At 44.8% G+C, this 18,610-nt stretch overlaps 2 protein-coding genes across 8 annotated transcripts in view; both read right to left on the bottom strand.

Moving 5' to 3' along the window:
- Window positions 1-899: 899 nt before the first annotated feature.
- On the bottom strand, window positions 900-12,422 carry si:dkey-94l16.4 (retinoic acid-induced protein 1). Of its 5 annotated transcripts, none has more exons than XM_035613160.2 (6): window positions 12,319-12,422; window positions 8,361-11,059; window positions 6,423-6,516; window positions 6,118-6,170; window positions 5,909-5,980; window positions 900-3,664 (listed from the first exon to the last, which is right to left on the bottom strand). In XM_035613160.2, the coding sequence occupies exons 2-5, from the start codon at window positions 11,052-11,054 to the stop codon at window positions 5,933-5,935; spliced, it is 2,889 nt and encodes a 962-aa protein (XP_035469053.2). In that variant the 5' UTR covers window positions 11,055-11,059; window positions 12,319-12,422; the 3' UTR covers window positions 900-3,664; window positions 5,909-5,932. The 5 variants fall into 5 exon arrangements, with proteins under 5 accessions (XP_035469053.2, XP_035469051.2, XP_035469055.2 ...); XM_035613158.2 differs by having other exon boundaries at window positions 12,278-12,384; XM_035613162.2 differs by having other exon boundaries at window positions 6,118-6,167; window positions 12,278-12,384.
- A 2,442-nt stretch (window positions 12,423-14,864) lies between these two features.
- Window positions 14,865-18,610, bottom strand: part of LOC118287233 (myosin phosphatase Rho interacting protein) — a 39,044-nt gene continuing 35,298 nt past the window's right edge. For 2 of the 3 annotated variants that reach the window (XM_047327559.1, XM_047327560.1), the window contains 2 exons: window positions 17,214-17,299; window positions 14,865-15,890 (listed from right to left, as the gene is read on the bottom strand). In XM_047327559.1, the coding sequence (XP_047183515.1) occupies window positions 15,819-15,890; window positions 17,214-17,299 (158 nt within the window). In that variant the 3' untranslated portion in view covers window positions 14,865-15,818. The remainder of the gene's footprint in view (window positions 15,891-17,213; window positions 17,300-18,610) is intronic. The other variant, XM_047327561.1, reaches the window with a different exon arrangement.

The following is an 18,610-nucleotide window of genomic DNA, read 5'->3' as shown; positions in this document are numbered from 1 at the left end:
TGACATTCTCTTCCCTGCTGCGCCTCCACTGCCTCGGTGAGCATCAATCTTAGACTGAGCTCTGGGATTTCATAGTTGTGACGATTGTGACGCAACTGAATCTGCTGCTGCTCAAGAAAGACGGCATAATATTTGATTTGCTTTAAAATGCTATTGATGGGGCGTCGGTTGGCTCACTGAGTAGCGCCTGCGGTCCATGTACGGAGGCTTGAGTCCACCCTGCAGCGGTCGGGGGGTTCGACCCCGGGCCTTTGCTGCATGTCTTCCCCCGCTCTCTTCCCCCCTTCACGCTACTGTATATACTGTCCTGTCTAATAAAGGCTTAAAAAAAAAAATCTTTAAAAGAAAAAAAGGCTAGTTGTATTTAAAAAGCAGCCAAGTGAACAGCCGGCGTTCTACCTGGTCGATTCAAGGTGACCTCAACAAGTGTTGTTCATGTGGGAACAAAGATGTTCCACGGTGCAAGACACAACTCTGCGATTGGTCGACCGAGCCTAGACCTATCTCGCGAAACAGGCCTTTAGTGAGCCTATCAGAGGCCAGAGTGAAAGTGATGACAGAGAGGGCTGGAATTAAAGCTGCATTATAGAGATATACTCATTTATTTGGAGTGGTTTGGCTCTCAAATCAATTTAAGTCAACATTAACTATATTATTAACGGTTCCATCCAACTCCTAGAGGGGATTATCTGGCTAAAAATAGTGAAGCCCACTACAACCAAAACAATGGGCTGAAAGGTGTCGCGTTGAGCTATAGAACGGAGGGAGTCTAACGTTGAGTGACAGTAAATTAAAAAAACCAAATGATGGCTGAACTCTGCTTCAGTATCAGGGTCCTCGTCATGGATGTTCTTTTTTTTTTTTTTTAGTCTCCAAACAAGTGTCTTACAGAAAAAAAACACATTGAACAAAATATTTATTTTCGACAATTACACGACCTCTCCGAGAGGTGAACCAGACAGTACAAAAAGTTGTCATGAAGTAAAAAAAACTAAAAAAAAAAAAAAAGAGTAACAGGAGTTGGCGGTCCCAGTCCAAAGGTTTGAATCCTGAAAACGCAGCAGCACTGACAGACACATGGGAGGTGTTGGAATGTGACGGGTAGTGTGAGCCAGGACAGAAAGGTTTGCATCTCAACCTGCTACATGTTTCATTGCTCCAGTCAATGTTGGGTTAACTCAGAGGAAACAGAAAAAGAAAAATCATAAAAATGAAAATGGTGAGAATATCTGACAATCAGCCCTGAGATTAACACACGGACAAATCCAAACACTTTAGCAGGAATAAAACAAACTCCAAAAGCTGTATTTTTGTACAACGCAAACTGCTTGGAACAACAAAAATTTAAAAAATGAACTGCAGAGAAGTTTCCAGGCTCTCTGACACACCTGCTCTTTTAAAAAGAAAGAAAGAAGGTAATTTACTGCAACCAAATATCAAGTAAACAGAATATTTTGGACGGCACAAAAGAAAAAGACATGCGTCCTAGGATAGGATCGGGAGGCCTGGGTGTGGCTGTGTGTTGTGTCCTATTGCTGGTGGGACAGAAGGCCTGCAGCTGCCTCTGTGTGGGCATCGGTCAACAGTGAACCATGGCTTAACATTTCTTACACTATGGTCTCAGACTGCACAATGCTGCCCCTAATGGCTGTATTGAAAAGTACACGGAGGCTCTGCACCAACACTGATCACATGAACCAGCCAGAGGCCTTATCTCCAGGTTCTGATACACCTGGAGCTCCCCTCAGTCTCCACGGAGGCGGCGTGTGGCTGTGTGCTCGGAGGGCTCATTAGGAATTGGCCAGCCCTTGGCATTAATAACAAAGTCTGCAGCCAAAAAAAGTGATTGAAAGCTGCCTTCAGTCATCAGGATGTGCGAAGGAAGGTGACGTACAGCCACCGATTTGTCTTTGCACCGCACGCTAGTGTGAATAGGGGAAAAAATATACCTCTTGAACATCTGATAAGGCTTTTTGCAGAAAGGTTCTGGTGGTAATGGGAAATAAAGATCGCACTACATCGGACCAGAAATCTTAATTCTAGCGTGGCCCACCGCTGCGGAAATTATCATTGATGTAAACCAAGGATTCTCAATGTTAGCGTAGAAATGAGTGTGACATCCTTTTTTTTTTTTTAACCCTTAGGGACACTGGTGGTCCTGTTGAGTCCAAACAGGCTTTGTTGGGGTTCACTCAACAGCAACGGGAAAACTGAAGACTGAAAGAAATGATGCGAGCTCGGACAAGAGGACAAATCCAGGTAAACAGCAGATGAGTGGCATTGAACGCAGCCCCATCCCGGTTCGGAAGAAGAATTCATTTGTCCCCTAAACAGGGCTCAAAATTAAGTGGATTGAAATTGGATTATTAAGACAACTTGAGATGTCAGGACCATGCAGATCAACACAACACGGGCACATTGAAACCCTCAAATCAAATTCACGTGCGGTCGTTGAGGGGTGAAACTAACAACAATTAACAGATTAAAAAAAGGGGGATGAAAATACACACGATTGGGGTACAGGGACAATCGTTAATTAATTACTCAGGATTAATCAAGCGATGAAAATGCTTAAAATAATGGATTTGATGATGTGAATTGGAAGAAAAAAAAAGTTGATGGACAGTTTATTTGAAACGGCGTCGCAACAACTGGGAGTAACGAATGGATGAAAGGGAAAATGAGAAACATTTCTCCGTCTACAATCGTAAAATTGGATTTCATCAAATCTGCTTTAAATTATTCAAATGATCACTCCAGGTTGACTGTTCTATTCTTTCAGTTTCTGTGCATTATCATCACCTCTACCGTAAGTTACATCCCTTAAAGCTGTCAGGGCGATGTGAGATATGGATTTGTTTCTTTTTAAGTTCACATAATGGACCTGTGAACCTCACAATACTGCAGCCGGAGGAGAGGGCTGCGTGCGTTCAGTGCCACTTCCAAAGTGCATCCTGCAAAAAAACCCTCACGCGAGGAGAATACATTCAAACATACACCGTTGCCGAGCGTCATCAGAGCGAGCTCCCACCTGCCTTCTGCACCGGTCTCTGCAAAAATAAACGTAATGCTACGTGTGAGCTGTTTAAATATGGAACCTGTGGGTTCCGTCCAATTGGGTACCGTTGTTCTGCGGGGGGTCATTTACTCGCCTGTCTCTTACGAATACCGGCGTCTCCTTGACTGGCTTTGATATTTCAACATTGAACTACTTCACCAATAACTTAAAGACAAAAAAACCCCAAAAAAACCCAAACACAATCAAACCTCTTCCGCTGAAGAAGCCAATAAAAAAAACAACTTCAGGAATAAATAAACAAAATATAATCATACTTAGAAAATCTCATTAAAAAAATTAAATATCTGATTATTATTCATATCTAATCCAGGAAAAAAATCCTTATAAATTACTACACAACTGACAAATTCAGCATGTCACTTTAAGTAAAGTGAGAGGATTTTTTTTGTGTCTTCCCTCGGCCCGTAGGACTGTGCTCCTCCAGTCAGTGTGTGTGTGTGTGGGGGGGGGGGGACTAAAGAGCAGGAGTTGGGATGAAGTTAAGGTTTATGGGTGCTAGCTGTCAGTCAGAAGAACACTGATCCACTGTCGCCATGGTTACCAGCAGAAGGGGAGGAGCAACTGCAGGAGGCTGCGGGTGAATGTCTGGAAGAGACAAAGAGAATTCAAAGTGATTCATCTGAATTAATTTCCTCTTGTTTTAGAGAGAAAACAAACCAACACTACTTTCAATGGAATATTAGAAAACAGAGTGTCCACACAGTGAAATGTTTGTTGTTGAGAAGTACATTGAAGACACGCTGCGCAAGAATTGACAGATGCTATGACAAATGTGTATAACTGGCTTGAGAAATCCCTGTTTGTATGTACTTATCAAAAAGAGCAAATCCCGACAGTGATCCTAACGTTTCTCTGCAAGGTAAAACAATTGAGGTGGTACAAGAGTTCAAATACTTAGGAATCACTCTTGACTCCCAACTTCTTTTCAAACGACAGATAAAAAACATTGTGAATAAAATTAAGTTCAACTTGTCCAACTTTAGGTTTATTAGAAGTAATCTAACTCTTGAGTCAGCAAAATTATACTTTGACACTATGATCATGTCACACATGTCCTATTGTGTAACAAGTTGGGCATCGGCCTGTAAAACGACACTAACACCGATTGAAACAGTTTATAAACAAGCTCTGAAAGTACTAGATAAAAAAACAAAAACGTACCATCACTGTCAGATATTATAAAAACATGAGCGCTTAAGCTGGGACAACACTGTTAAACACACCGACGCTATCTTGATTTACAAAATCTTCCGTGGCAAAGCACCTCCTCCATTACAAGAATTTGTGAAAAAAAACCCTCAAACAGATCAACAAGAGCTGGCTCTAGAGGTGACTGTATATTTCCTTTTAGAAAGAGGGCCTTTAGTCAAACCACTTTTTCTGTTCGTGCTTCTCACACCTGGAATTCAATACCACACAAAATACATGACCTCCCGACTCTGACCTCTTTTATCAAACATCTTAAAGCTTGGCTATCGGAAGAACAGCACTGTTGCCACAACAGAGCCATCACATTGTTCACAATGGCTCTGGGTCAAGAGCTGCTCAATTTTTTCTCTACACTTCACCGTTTCCATCATTTTGATAGAGGTTTGATTTTGTTCATCCGTCCATTGAACTTTGTTCCAGAACAAGAGTGTTTCTTTCTGTGTTTTTTGTGAATCACAACCTGGTCCTTTGGACGGGCAGAGAATCGAGTGATCATCTATAAATGTACTTGAACACAGATGCAGCTAAATTTGAAATGTGATAAAACATGCGTCAGAAGGAAGACCAAGTTCTTACGGGTCATCAGGGGTTTGTACCTTGTGGTGAATCCTCTGCACTTCTGGCCACAAAGTTTTTACTTAATCACTGACAAGGAAAATATGTCCATCTGCACCCTGGAGAGCAACCTCCACTTAATGTGCAGACAGAAAGAGGTTAGCTTTTTTTTTTCTTTTTAAACCGATAATGTTTTTCAGTGGCAACTCTTAAAAATCAACTAAGCTTTTTCTTGTGCTTACACAAATGTTGACACAGCCCTGTTATAGTCAATCGACTTTTGAATCCCGAAAATCTGGACACCATGTTAAAAGGTCTAATTGTCACACACGGTTCCTTCTAGACTTCTAGCAAAGTCATTTTATATAAACTACTATAAACTACTTTGTCATTATGGGGTATTGTGTGTAGAATTTTGAGGAAAAGTTTAGTGCTCTGAATACTTTCCGGATGCACTGTATAAAACAATGAAAACTGAGACATGGCGCTTTAATGTCCAGTAGTTTACATAAAATGACTTCGCAGCAAAACGAGTCTTTGGATTCAAAGAAAAGTATGTAATGGTCAAAATAACATTAAGTAATACTTTGTGTTCTATTTCTCATATATTAGGAAAGTTTAAATATTGCATCACCCTTTTCATTATGATATGAATTAATCGATTAATCTATTCAGGCAATACAATGCCAACGAAGCGGGAGAAAAGAAAAAAGCAGCAAACTGACTGTATTTTGTTCCTGTGAGCATCTACACATCTGGGGGTTTTGTTGGATTAAAGAAAAATCTAAATATATTCCATTTAAAACACGAGGATGAATCAGCATTACCAGAGAGCTGAGGAACTTTCCAGAGAAAGACGGAAAAAAAACCCATACACTTTTCATGTCATAATTTGTTGTAAAGTAAGTCTCGTCTCTGTCTCTGTCTCTGTCTCTGTCGTCTCTGTCTGGTTTGGACACTACTTTGTCACTGCTTTTGGAGACTGAGAAGTATTTCTCCCTGAACTTGATACAAATTCCTCCGGACACACAGAGAACACAACAGCAGAGCAGATATTCAACTAACCTCACGAGGTTTTCACGAACTTCGTCACCTGTCGTCCCATCTGTTCCCCGGGGGGCCCCTGAAGGTCTTGTCCTGAGGAAACGATGAGGAGTCAAAAGCTTTAATATTCAGTGAGTAAAAGACAGTCGCACACTTTTTGCCCAGTGAAGCAGCAGCGGGGCGGCGAGTCTCCGGGGGCCCCCCCCAGCCCCCAAGTTATTTCTGCTCACCTTGTGCTTTTTACACTTCATGGAGAAGTTCTCTTCGACGAGTACACAGTCTGCTGGAACAAGAACAGAACGGGAGTTGAAGATGGCACACTGATTCATCCCAAAGGGTCAACTGCCCACACGTGTTGGCGGCAAACGGCACCTCGGGAGAAGGAGCCATCTCCACACCGATGCACACGCGTGCATGGACTCATTCGCACTCAACTCGAGGGTGCCTGCAGTCAACTTCATATTTTAACAGGTGCAGTGTTCACGTCAGACATCACATGTTTTTGGGGAATTGGAGGGCACAGAGAGGAACTCACCCGACTCCAGGGCACATCTGTAGTGGTACTTGTTGGGACAACCTTTGAAGACGCAGCCCAGTGAGGCGCCCGGATCCCGGCACGCTGAGCACTGCTGAAAACACAGCACACGCATGCGGCCCGGTGAACACATCGTGTGCCATCTGCTTAACTGGACACTGTATGGCAACATATTTGCTGTATGTTACATCAGATCGTATCGGTGTAGTTGTACCATTTACTCTTTCATTAAAACTCTGCCGGCACTAGGAATTAAAAAAAGATGTCTCGGACAGAACGAATGATTCATAATCCAAGCAGCAAACCAGCTCCTTCAAGACCTTCCAAAGTGGGTTTGAAACCAGGAGGCTACATTTAGGTATTTCTATGGCCTTCAATTTAGCTTATAACACTCATTAGCATCTTGTTACCTCTTCAGGGTCCTAATTTCTCAATATTGCATAGAAATTTCCTTGGTTCATCCTTGGAAAGTGTTTGTATTCAATCAGTGCACACACTCGACTTGAGGTTCGCTGCCTTCTTCACTAGTGTCCCAGTGAGACATGAACACCGGGACCCTGAATTCATTCATTAATCATCTTTAACTCTCACAGTTAAAGGGGCCTTTTTTACAGAGCCTGAGCCGAGCTGAAAAACCAAGATTGTTTTTCCGGACAGAACCAACAGCTGACGGGCCGTGGGGAAATATTAGCAGATTTTTTAACAAAACGTGTATTGCTTTAGAATCGCTTACTGCCCCTTTAATTCACGTTTTCACTCCTGTCTTGACTTTCTCAGCAGGATTACACAAAAACTACTCAACAGATTTCCACGAAACTTGATGGCATGATGGGACGTGGGCCAAGAGACAACATTAACTTTGCGACACAGGCCGGTTTTTGACATTTTCCCCACTGTACCAGGGAATAAATTCATGGAAAAAGCAGGTATATTTACAGGATTGATATAGATGTGGGGAGTTTGGTGCAGCCCAGTTGAATTGAAGGCGACTGACGGGCCTTGGTGGAGGTAAGTGCTCTACTGAGGGACATCCAAATTTACAGCTGTGAGTTTCCTACTATGACACGTCCAACGGTCTTATTTGAAAAAGGTTATGGCAGCACAGTTTGCACTTAGGCAAAGTGGTAGTGATAACCAAAGTGAGACATGACGGCGAGACCTCACTAGTTATGGGTTTTGGTGAAGAAACTCTCCACACGCACCATTTGGCATCACAGATGAGGAGTCCGGCACACGAACAGGAAAACTGAACCTGGGTCTCATCTCTGGCTGCAGACTGAGAGCCTCTGGCCTGCTGGTGACCACAATAGGGCAAAACGTGACTCGAGCCCTGAAGTTTTCATAATAACTCGCAGTCATTATCCTCGCGGTGCCATGAATGTGACCCAACATGCCAAAAGATTAAATATTGTGTGCAAAGCTCGACATTTCTACAACCTTAGAATAAAAGATCAGCCGAGTGCCACAAAGTTAATCTGCAGCTAATTTAAATTATTAATCATTTAAATCATTTTTTGTCGATCAACAATGATTTTGGCTTTTCTGATTTGAACATTGTCTTAGTCTTCCATGACTGTAAATTATGGAAGACCAATTTTTTGGGTGGGTCCAGCTTCATGTGCTCTCTTCCAATAACACCCCCCCCTCAAACAACAGATGATTTGTCATACGGCACAAATAATATCTCTCTGTCGTTTGCCTGCAGCGATAATTTTCACTCTTCTAACTGACATAATTGTCAATTAATTATTCTTACTCTTTGATTCGATAACATCTAAAATCTAGTGGGATCATACAGGTGAAGTTGACAAGTAGATAGGCAGATGATTAAAGCATCATCATCCCTTAATCTTTTCTTCTTTTGTTTAACTGATGACATCTCAGCGTTGTTTTGTGTAGCAGAGTTTTCACATCACGGTGCTCAAAGTGCAGTTTTACCATCTCTTGTGCTGCCTTGACCGCCTCCTCCAGTCCGTAGATTTTGCCCTTCACCAGGAACACGCCTGCAGACCAGATGCCGCAGTCTTCGTGGAGCCAGTACTCGCAGGGCTCCAGAGGCAGCACGGGGGGGCTGTACCAGTCCTGCGCATCTACGGCGCCAGCATCCGGGCGAGGCCGCTTCGCCGCGGGGCTGCCGCTACCCTCGCCGCTCCACCTGTGGCTCTGCAGCAGGCCCTTCTGCTTGAGCTGAGCTCCTGGCCTGAAGGACCGAGGCGGAGGCGGGGGCGGGGGCGGAGCGGCACACTTCCTCCTCCTGCCCCGACCGCTGCAAGACGAGGAGTCAGAGTCGCTGTAATCGTCCTCTTTGAGGCCCGATTTGCTCGACGGCGTTTTGGCGCTCGGCCGGTACCCCTCGGGGTAGTAAGGGCCGTGGAGGTCCCCCAAGTCCATGGTGTTGGCCGACTGTCCGCACAGGCAGCAGACGAGAGCGCGCCGGTGCTGGCTGTGTGTGAACGCCCGGCCCAGCTGCAGACAGGAAGTGTTGGGTACAACTGCAGACATGAAGTCACCGGAGTGAGCCTGCTGCTGCTGCTGCTGGCCCTTCTTGTGCTGGGTCCTTACCTGCTCCGGGTAGCTGATTACAGTACAGAGTGACGGCGTTGACTGCCGACGCTCGGTGCGAATGAATGGCGAGAAGCTGTCCAGCCTCGGCTCCCTCTTCTCCTCCTTGTAGGTGACGTACCTCAGCTTGATCTCCGGCTCCTTGGGGGAGAACATGGACGAAGGCTGGCTGCCTGTGGGTTTCTTTCGCCTCCGCTTGGCAGTGCGAGGCCCCTTCGCCTTCGCAGTGGGAGGTGTTTTGCTACCTGTGGCCCTGCCTTTGGCTTTCCCCGGACTTTTCTTTGGAGACTTCGACGGCGGCGGCGGGGGGATTTCCACCGAGGGGTCAGGTTGAGACTTCTTGGAGTTGTTGTGCACAGCCGACTGAGGACTCGACTGCGATGATTGTTTCCGCTTCAACTTTGCGGGGCTCGTCTGTGCCGGGAGTCCAGGGGGCGAAACGTCCTTTGGTCCTTTCCTCGACCTCTTGTGCACGGCAAACTGAGGACTTTTTGGAGGTGTGCTGCTATGGGACCGTTTAGAATTACTGAGGGTTTCAGCATCAGAGGTAGAGTCTTTGCAACGGTCAGTATTAATGTTAACAGTTTTATCCCTTTTCACTGGAGTTCCTGCTTTTTGTTTTAATGTTTTCACTGAGAGAGAAGTTCTCGCTCTGCTTTTCCTTTTCCCTGCTGCCTTCCTCTTAGGAGCGGCCGAGTTGGAATCACTAGCTGTTGGTGCAGAATCCCTGGCTTTCTTACTGGTGCGGATGGATCCTGATACTTTATACCTGCCTGAATTTATGTTCATAACTATGGCGTCCAGCCGCGTCCCTCTGCTGGAACGCATCGGCAGCTTTTTTACTTTTAAAGTTCTCTGTAGTGCCTTTGCATTCCCGTTCATGTGGGGAAGGACGGTCTTGGTTTTGTCTTCCAAAACACTGGAAACACAAACATCATCTGTCAAGTCAATCAAAGGCACTATCGCTGCCTTCCGTCGATGGACTGGCTGCTTATTCCCATCGCGTGAATCCAACCCTGGGGTGCTGCCGCTGATACCGGAGCCTTGCTGAATGGTGCCTTTTGTACACGTGCCGTCCCACGCAACATCCTCTGTCGTCTCCAGATAGGAGTTGTCGCCGCTGGGCGAGCTGGAGGCCTGCGGCAGGATGAACACGTCCTCCACATCGTCCAGAGAGGTAGCGGAGGGGGAGACGGGGTCCTCCAGAGGACTGATGTACTCCCTGCTCAGGGAACACAGGTCACCAACACTGTCCAGGACGACCACCGCGTCCTGCTTCTTCGACAACAGTAAGAGCACCTCGGAGCCCCCCCTCTCCTCATCCTCCCCTGCGGCGAGGGTGAGATTCTCCGGTGAGGATTCTGTGCATACTCCTGAACTCGACCGGCTGTCACCCTGACCATTCTCCAAAACCCTGCTGCTTTCCCAGGGAAGACTGCGTTCCACTTCCTCTTGTATTTGCTTGTCCGCGTGCGCATCACTGGAAACCACGCCGCCATTAAACTCACAAGGCTCCTGTGTTAGACACACTCCGCCGTCCCGCTCCGGTCGCGCCTGTGCCTGAGGTAATGACTGCAAAAGTTCTGGCCGAACGGCGAGGTCCACCGGCCCCTCGACCTGCTCCAAGTAATGCTGGTTCGGTGAATAGCCAGTCTCCTCCCCTTGCCCTTTATCAGAGTCACACGAAGGGTGGAGGGAGAACTTGCCGACGGGCGGCATGGCATACAGAGGCGAGCGTCGAGACAGCGGGTCTTGAGCGGAGAAGACGTGAGACCTGCTCACGTAGGAGAGGGTGACTGTAGTGTGGGAGAAGGCATCGTCCGGTTGAATACGTCCCCCGGATTGGAGAGCGCCGTCCGAGGAGCCAGTGTCCGAGAACGGTAACCCTGCGCTGCCGTTCTCGGAGTTTGGGTACCAGCCCGGGCTCCTCGCCGCCCGCAGGGCATCGAGGGGCGCAGCATCGAGGGCGAATTCCTCGCCTTTCCTGGTCAGATCGATCACAGCCGGGGGGGTGGAGGCGGAGAGGTCTTGAGGCTGTAGATCATCTGTGCTCCCGGGTGGCTGCGCCATAACAACTGCAATTGGGTGGAGAGAGACTTATGAAAGTCAAGTCGGTCATTGGAAAAAAAAAAAGGAAAATAATCCATTTCTGATATTGTCAGTTTTTCTACCACCCACAAGTCACCAACTATCTATCCAGAGTAGATAGAAATGTTATATCCAGGAACTCCAGATCAAAGTTTTACAACTTTTGACAACCAAGCTACATGATTCATACACTGTGTTACTCGCGTTTAATTTGCTTTTGCTTTTTTAAGACTATTCGCATCTCAAATCATAACGTTGACACTTAGCCTGGGAACTGACGCCTGCCTGTATTTCATTAACACGAGGGATTAAGTGACGAGGTTGTGGCTCGTTCCCAAATGTATCTGGATAACAGTGAATGTTGGTGGTGTCGAGTCGTGGGGTTGAGGGGAGAGAGTGTGTGTGTCCGGACAACCGGCCGACTCCTCGCCAACCAGCGTTGACAGGTCACGGTCGCTAACGACAGCTAGCTTCTCTTAGCCGAGGCTAACGTGAAGCTAGCAAGGCCCCGGCTGAGCTCCGGGGACGTTCCCCCGCGGCGAACTGCACCAGATATCGGGACACTTCAGGTGGTTTCTCCGCTACGATAGAAGGAAATGCACAATTCAACGGCTCTTTGAAACGTTTACGTTTCAGCAGCGACCACTCTTCAATTCGGCAATGGTCACACACGCCAAAAGCGGCTCGTTCCGATTAAATGTCCACTTGTATTGCCCGGTGCTCCGCACTGTTCGCTGCTGCCCACTGCGGCTCGCCTCAACTTTGTTGCGTGAACAACAGCCGGAACTATTTTCAAAATGTGAAATATTGTTTAAAAACAACGCTTTTAAACTATTTCACGAAATCCGATTGGAGGGTCGGATGTCAATGTGCCGAATAAGTTACCATTGGCGTCCAGTGAACGCGAAAAACTGGACAATGAGAGAGGGTGATGTCAAAATGCGGATGACTTTTCAGCGAGTTCGGCTGCACGCTCTCTCCGCGGTGCGCATCGGGGGCAAGGCCCGGCTGCGTGAAACAAAGACAGAGAGGAGGGTTGACGCGCCGCGCCGCGCCGCGCCGCCGATCACAAACTTACCCGGACCGGAGAGACCGCAGCGGGGTTTTGATTTTTTTTTTTTTATTAACGTCCCGTTAAGAAATCCCACCCTGCATCTCCTTCAACAACCCACGTGGACCCCTGACAAGATCCCAGTAACACTTACACGGCCAAGGAAAACCCCGAATTAAATAAAAAGCTACACACTTTTCCAGGAACACGCTACACTCCGATAGCAGCCAGCGTCGAGTTGTTTAGAGTACGACGTCTAACTTCCGGTTAGCCCTTTCACAATAAAATGATTAGTGGCGCTCAAGTCTATTTTTTGGGGGGTAAAATGCGAATTAAAAGCACAATAAAAAATAATAATGTTTACATACTAAATACGAAAAATGAAATTTGCTAAACGCCGCCCACAGTTCAGTCCAATGGCGTCAAAGCCTATGTAATAAGCAGCCGACCTGGTGTGACTTGAATCGTTTGACGCTGCTTTCAGCTGTCTAGCTCCGGGCGGCTTGACAAGTCAACCATACAGAACAGTTGATGCTCAGCTGTGGAGCAGAAAGGCATTGTGGGAGCGGTGGGACCTGTTCCAATGCAAACGATGGGCCGTCAGAGATAAAGAGTTATTAAAACGTCATTTTGTTTCACGTGTACTTTAATTGCCGATTTGTAAACGATTTGTGTCCTTGTTGAATGATCCGCGCGATCCCTCGACGCCAAGTCATTTCCTTCGTTGTGGTCACACTTGCCTTGGATATGTCAGTCGGCGTTGATCGATGCAATCACTAAACGGCAATCCTAACAGAGTTCCAGAGGACTTGGATACCAACCAGATTAAAGGGACAATTCAGCAATTTATATTATTCCAACTGTAAAATATAACAGCTGATCCTGATATATCCTAACTGTTAGTCACTTGTATGGGCCACAATTCAAAAATAGTGGCTGTGACCACAATAATAATAATAATAATAATAATAATAATAATAATACATTTCATTTAAAGAGCACTTTTCATTGCTAAAAGCAATCTCAACGTGCTAAGACATTCAGTGTAACCATGACATCACCGAACCCTGATGACATCACAGGGGTTCCTTATTTCAAACTTTCGGGGGGGAAAAAGACCATTCAGAGCCAAGCATGATGTTAGACCAGCTGCAGCAGTTGACACTGGTAATATATACCTGAGGATGACCAACTAATTAACAATAACAAAGAAAAACGTCATCCTCATATCACAAGAGCATTAGGAGTAATTCAGATAATTATAGCAACATCACAAAGCTGTTGATCGTGCGTATTCATCGACTGTCCGCTGCCGAAAGCTCAGGAGAAGGCCAGAAGAAGAAGGAGGACATTTTGTGTCTACCTGGTGCCAGTTTGCAGGCAGAGTGGCGGAAACACAAAAAGAGCTTTGATGAATCATTCAAGCTTAGAGACTGGGTGTGTCTGGATGTACAGTACATACAGTATGACATTTTTCAAGGCAGACATGTTGACTTGTCGCAGCAGGACCAACATTTACAGTGTCTGGGGCTCGACCTGGCACCCACAGGCGTAGCACTGGGGGGGGGGGGGGCTCCGGCAGACTACCCAGGGCCCAGGGGGGGTTGGGGGCCTCTCGAAAACTTGGAATTAAAATGTTTTTTTGGTTTGTAATTAGTGTTTTCTAAGTAATAAGTATCATAATATAAATAAAAAATTGTCTGAATACATTGGTTGAGAGACTGAACGGTGGAGGGGTCCACAGAGACTGCTTATGTATAGTGCCCAGAATTTGGTGCTACACCCCTGCTGGCACCCATGACCATTATGCAATACGCATGTTAGTTATTGATTACACCTGGACTTTCCCTGCGATCATACGTCGAAACATCTACAGCAAGAAAAAGAATAAGGCCAGGGAAGGACTTTCGAGAAATAATCAGGCTTGAGGAATTTTACCCGGCTGTTGGAACATTATGGAATGAAATTAATGAAAAAAAGGCTCCAAACCACCTTGTTTCCTTCCGCCCATACAGTCAGGTCAAGAGAACAAGTGCAATGTTAATGAAGATGCCATCACTCATCATGACGTTCCTAATTGAAATATTCAAGGCTGAACATTGTCTTTAAAAAATGCCGGTTTTAGCATTATTCAAACAATAAATCAGGACCCTTCCAAAGGGGGGCAAGACCAATGTGCAGGGTCATTAGAAATGTACAATTTAAATGTTCAAATGTTGGCATCTTGTGAGTGGTTGGGCAATTTTATCTCTTTAGGCAATGTAAAGTATCAAAAAACCAAACCATTGTTAATGTTCAGTTATTGCTGATGCTACGACAGAAGAGATGTCAACCTTAACATGTGCAAACTAATGTAAATGAGAAATTTCTAAAAACATGTTCCCACTTTTTAATTCTGAAGTGTTGACAGCAGGGCAAAAAAAAGGCAATATGATAATTTACAATTAAACCTACAACACAACAAAGAGAGCAAAGAGTAAAGGGATCAAAGTATTTTGTGACACCACGTAAGTCAAAAAGGTCGGGAACCACTGAATGTTTTCCATGGGCCAACCTGTCTATAATGATGTTAATGTTTTTATTGTGCGACAGATCAAATACAGGACACCAGCCGAGAAAGAGAACTGTCATTTAGTTGGAAGCTCCGTAACAGTGGAACCATTTTGTCAAAGATAAAATACAGTCTGAAGACTAAAGAGCTGCAAGCATAAAAAACTCAACCACAACCGTCACACAATGCAAAGGGTGCAAAAATATTTATTGCTAATAAACCTGTAGTCAGTTGGTGTATATTTGCTTTTATATTTACAATAATAGAGTACAGAGGAATGGGAATGTGAAAGAAAAAATCCCAACCATTTAAATAAATACAAAAGGGACTGCCACTGAACACGACTACAAACATAAACCAACTCCGACAGCTCCTATACAGCTGGACCAATGATTGCAGTGAGAAAAAAAAAATACCTATAAATTTTCATAATATATATATATATACATATATATATATATATGTATATATATATATAAATTATAGTCAGTGAATCCCGTCCATGTGCATTCAGCTGTCCCGTTCAAACAGGCATCTCAAAGTGACCCGGCGATGACGGAGGACATCTTTGATGTTAATCTAAAGTTGAGGTGTTGAAGGGACGTGGTCGGTGACTGTTCTCTTACCGCTGGGTTCGCTGAGCAACACTTCCATGTCTGTGCTGGAATGTTAACGGAGTGACAGAGCGATTCACGTGCAGACCCGAGCGCCAAGACTCATTCCTATGCTTTTTTTTGTTTCGTTACGCAAGTATTACTCACTCGTCAGGTGTGCGGTTGTGTTTTTCTCGTTCCACGTCACAGTTAGGCCTTTGGCTAGCAACAGTCTAGGGAGTTAAAAAACAGTAGCTTACACAGTCATAGTTTTAGTGTATGCAAGACAGATGCTCAATTAAAAACAGTATTTACAGTAAGACATGGCAGCAAAAAAAACCCAATACAAAAACAAATGTCACAGTTAACTGAAGTGCATGGAATGCAAACTCTAGACATGGAATTCAAACTTCATACCATGTTTTTTATTAATAATATAAGATCTGTGTTTGTGACCAGTGTGTAGTGTTAACTAAATAAGTCATTACAGAGCTATAATATAGTGGAGCTTCTAAACATGCAGCACAGTGGGGAGACACGAGGCGCCGCTGTCAGAACTCCTTGGTGTCTTTGTTCTCAAACAGGTGAAGTCTCTGCTCGGCGGTCAGCCCTTCCTTCAGACTCTGCGGGGGGGGGGGGGGGGGGGGGGGGGGGGGGGCAGAGAGAGAGAGGAAAAGCAGATGTTGACATCACAATCAACCAGAAACATGTTTCACTGGACAGACCTGCTGCTCTGAGGAGGTAGCGTCTCACTTGGCACCCGGTGATAAAGAATTATGAATCATGAGCTCACGCACCACATTACTTTTAACTGCGAGCATAGAGCTCAAGTTTATTAGGTAAGTCAAAGATGTAACTTAAACACACCAACGGATATAAATCTGTGAAATCATAATTAGTGAGTGTCAGAATAAATGTTAAGCTTTGTACTTTTCATTCAATATATGCTCATTTTATGTTTTACGTCTATATTTACCTCCACTAAGGAGGTTATGTTTTCACCCCTGTCCATTTGAACACATATCCAAGAAACTAGGTGGAAGGATGGGACATTCAGATTTGGAGCAGATCCAGACAAAGGGGAGCACCCGGGAATTCTTTTTATCCCCTTTCTTTATAATTGTGAGATACAGTGGGTTTTTCCACATTAATATTTAATGAATTTTGATGAAAAAGATATTAACCGTTGTCTACGAGTTTGCACAATTTGTAAGACTGTTGGGCCTTGGCGGAGGTACGGAAATTCTAGTTTTTGATGTAGTCAGTTACATATTTGACTTGTAGGACGTTTTGGGGCTCCATAGTGAGTCTGCAAGCAACTCATTCACAAAATACACCAAACAGATCAGGGATTATTATTACTAATAAACACCCAGTGATTAGTCAGAGTCACTGTCACTGTGCCAGGTTTGATGGAATGAGTTCACCATTCACCACTGTGCATCTGGAATATTTGTGCAAACTAATGTGAAGTGGTGACTCAGATCTGGACCAGAGGATGTGCTTCCACCACCCGGGTGTGCGTCCGGTCAGGTTTTACCAAAGGCAGAAGGGGAGGGTAGGCCGCGCGTCCTCAGCATCCCCGTCAGTCCTATGGAGAGTCATGACTCTCAGACTGAGGACACAAGGGAGGAAAACACGCCGGCAAGAGTGTGTATGTGTGTGTTAGACTACCATGGTATTCAGTTGACATTGCTCTGATGGAGTCACGACATGTTCAAATAAAGTGCAGCCCAGCAGGATGGGCAACACAGTGGGCAAGCGATGCTGCATGCAGCTTTACAGGTGACCTGCAGATGGCAGCAAGTCCCATAAAAACGGTTGCTTTGATGGGAAACCTCTCATGTCAAGAGCGGCACTTGCTCCGTCAGCTGTGAAATGACACAGTGGGTGATACGGTGCCGCGGGGAATCCTGAATCCATTTTGCACTTAGCCACGAACCCACCTTCGATCTCATGGTGCGCTCCGAGCGTTTGGCTGCGGCAGCCGCCATCTTGAGGATGTCAGGGTTGCTTTTGGATTTCATGATATCTAGAAGAGAAAACGAGTCCGAATTCAAATAAAGGAAAAAAATAAAAAAATAGACAAACGAGATCTAGTGCCAGGGTGAAAGTGAATGCTAATTTTGTCCTCAAACAAAAAACACCTGTATGAATACATTCATTCTTTAACCGGTGAGTGATGTTCTACAGTTTTGCCAATTCACCAATATTCTCTTCATGAAATTCACAAGTGGTCCGCAGCCGTCACATCAGCCATGTACACAGAAGCCTTTCACCAACCGAAAGACTGAAGAAGTATAATGTGTCAGGGAGCACCCAGATAGTTTAGAAGTTAGGATGTCAACCACGAACTGAAACATTCCTACTATGAATCTGTCTGGGGAACATTTGTTCGCCTGCAAACTTCCATACATTTGATTAAAAACAAACACAAAAGATTAATTATAACACACGTTAAAACATTTCCAGTTGAAATATGTTGCAGACAAATTCTACTAACGTAAAAACATTAAAAAACTAAACGGCAAAGTTAATATTTCATGGCTACTATATAAATGTTGTGATTTGTTTTTAATCATGAGTAATTTTGGCATGCCAATGTTTACAGTTCAGTGGTTGCTCTCAGGGTCTTTATGTACGGCACCTGCTGAATTCTACTCCTGAGTCAAATCTCTTTCACCACCACATTTCCTGTTCAGCCTCCAATAAACAGCCACGGAGAGTTTTCAGTGTATATGTTCATGTTAGAAGAATTACTTAATTATTTCTGTCACAGTAAGCTGCTGCTCTCATGTTTTGGTTTGATTCCCATAAAACGTCTAATGTTGTCGCTCAATCAGTCATGTTTACATCTGCTGGAATCAGTCATTCAGTTCTGGGAGTGAAATTATATTTTTTTGATTTGACATTTATGTGAATGAAACTTGAACACTTCAGGAGCAGCACAGATGACCTTATATAGCAATTTGGTTCCTTTGGATAATGTTCCAATTTGACCAATGTGATCCTCCTTACTAATGTAAGTAGGACATTTAGAATTTATAGCTTTGCTGAATGTGACTTATATGAACACAAAATTGTGTGAGAATAAGAATATCAAAATGTTCTTGCATGAAGGACCAGTGTGTTTCTAAAGCTGCTTTCAGACAACGTGCACTGAAGTCCGGTTATTTACCTGAACGTTTCTGGAGGGGCTGAATGTGAGAATGCAAATGTCAGCAAAAGTTGCTTGACATTTTCCTGAACTTTTCCTGAATGTCTGAGTGAGCCCATGTAAGAATACAGAATGGAAAATCCCCAGGAGATTCATGGCAGGCGAGCGAGCGCTCTACCCAGACGC

This window comes from Scophthalmus maximus, chromosome 16, assembly GCF_022379125.1.
Source record: "Scophthalmus maximus strain ysfricsl-2021 chromosome 16, ASM2237912v1, whole genome shotgun sequence".
Lineage (NCBI taxonomy): Eukaryota > Metazoa > Chordata > Actinopteri > Pleuronectiformes > Scophthalmidae > Scophthalmus > Scophthalmus maximus.
The sequence above is the reverse complement of the archived record's forward strand: the minus strand, read 5'-3'. Positions and strand labels throughout refer to the sequence as shown.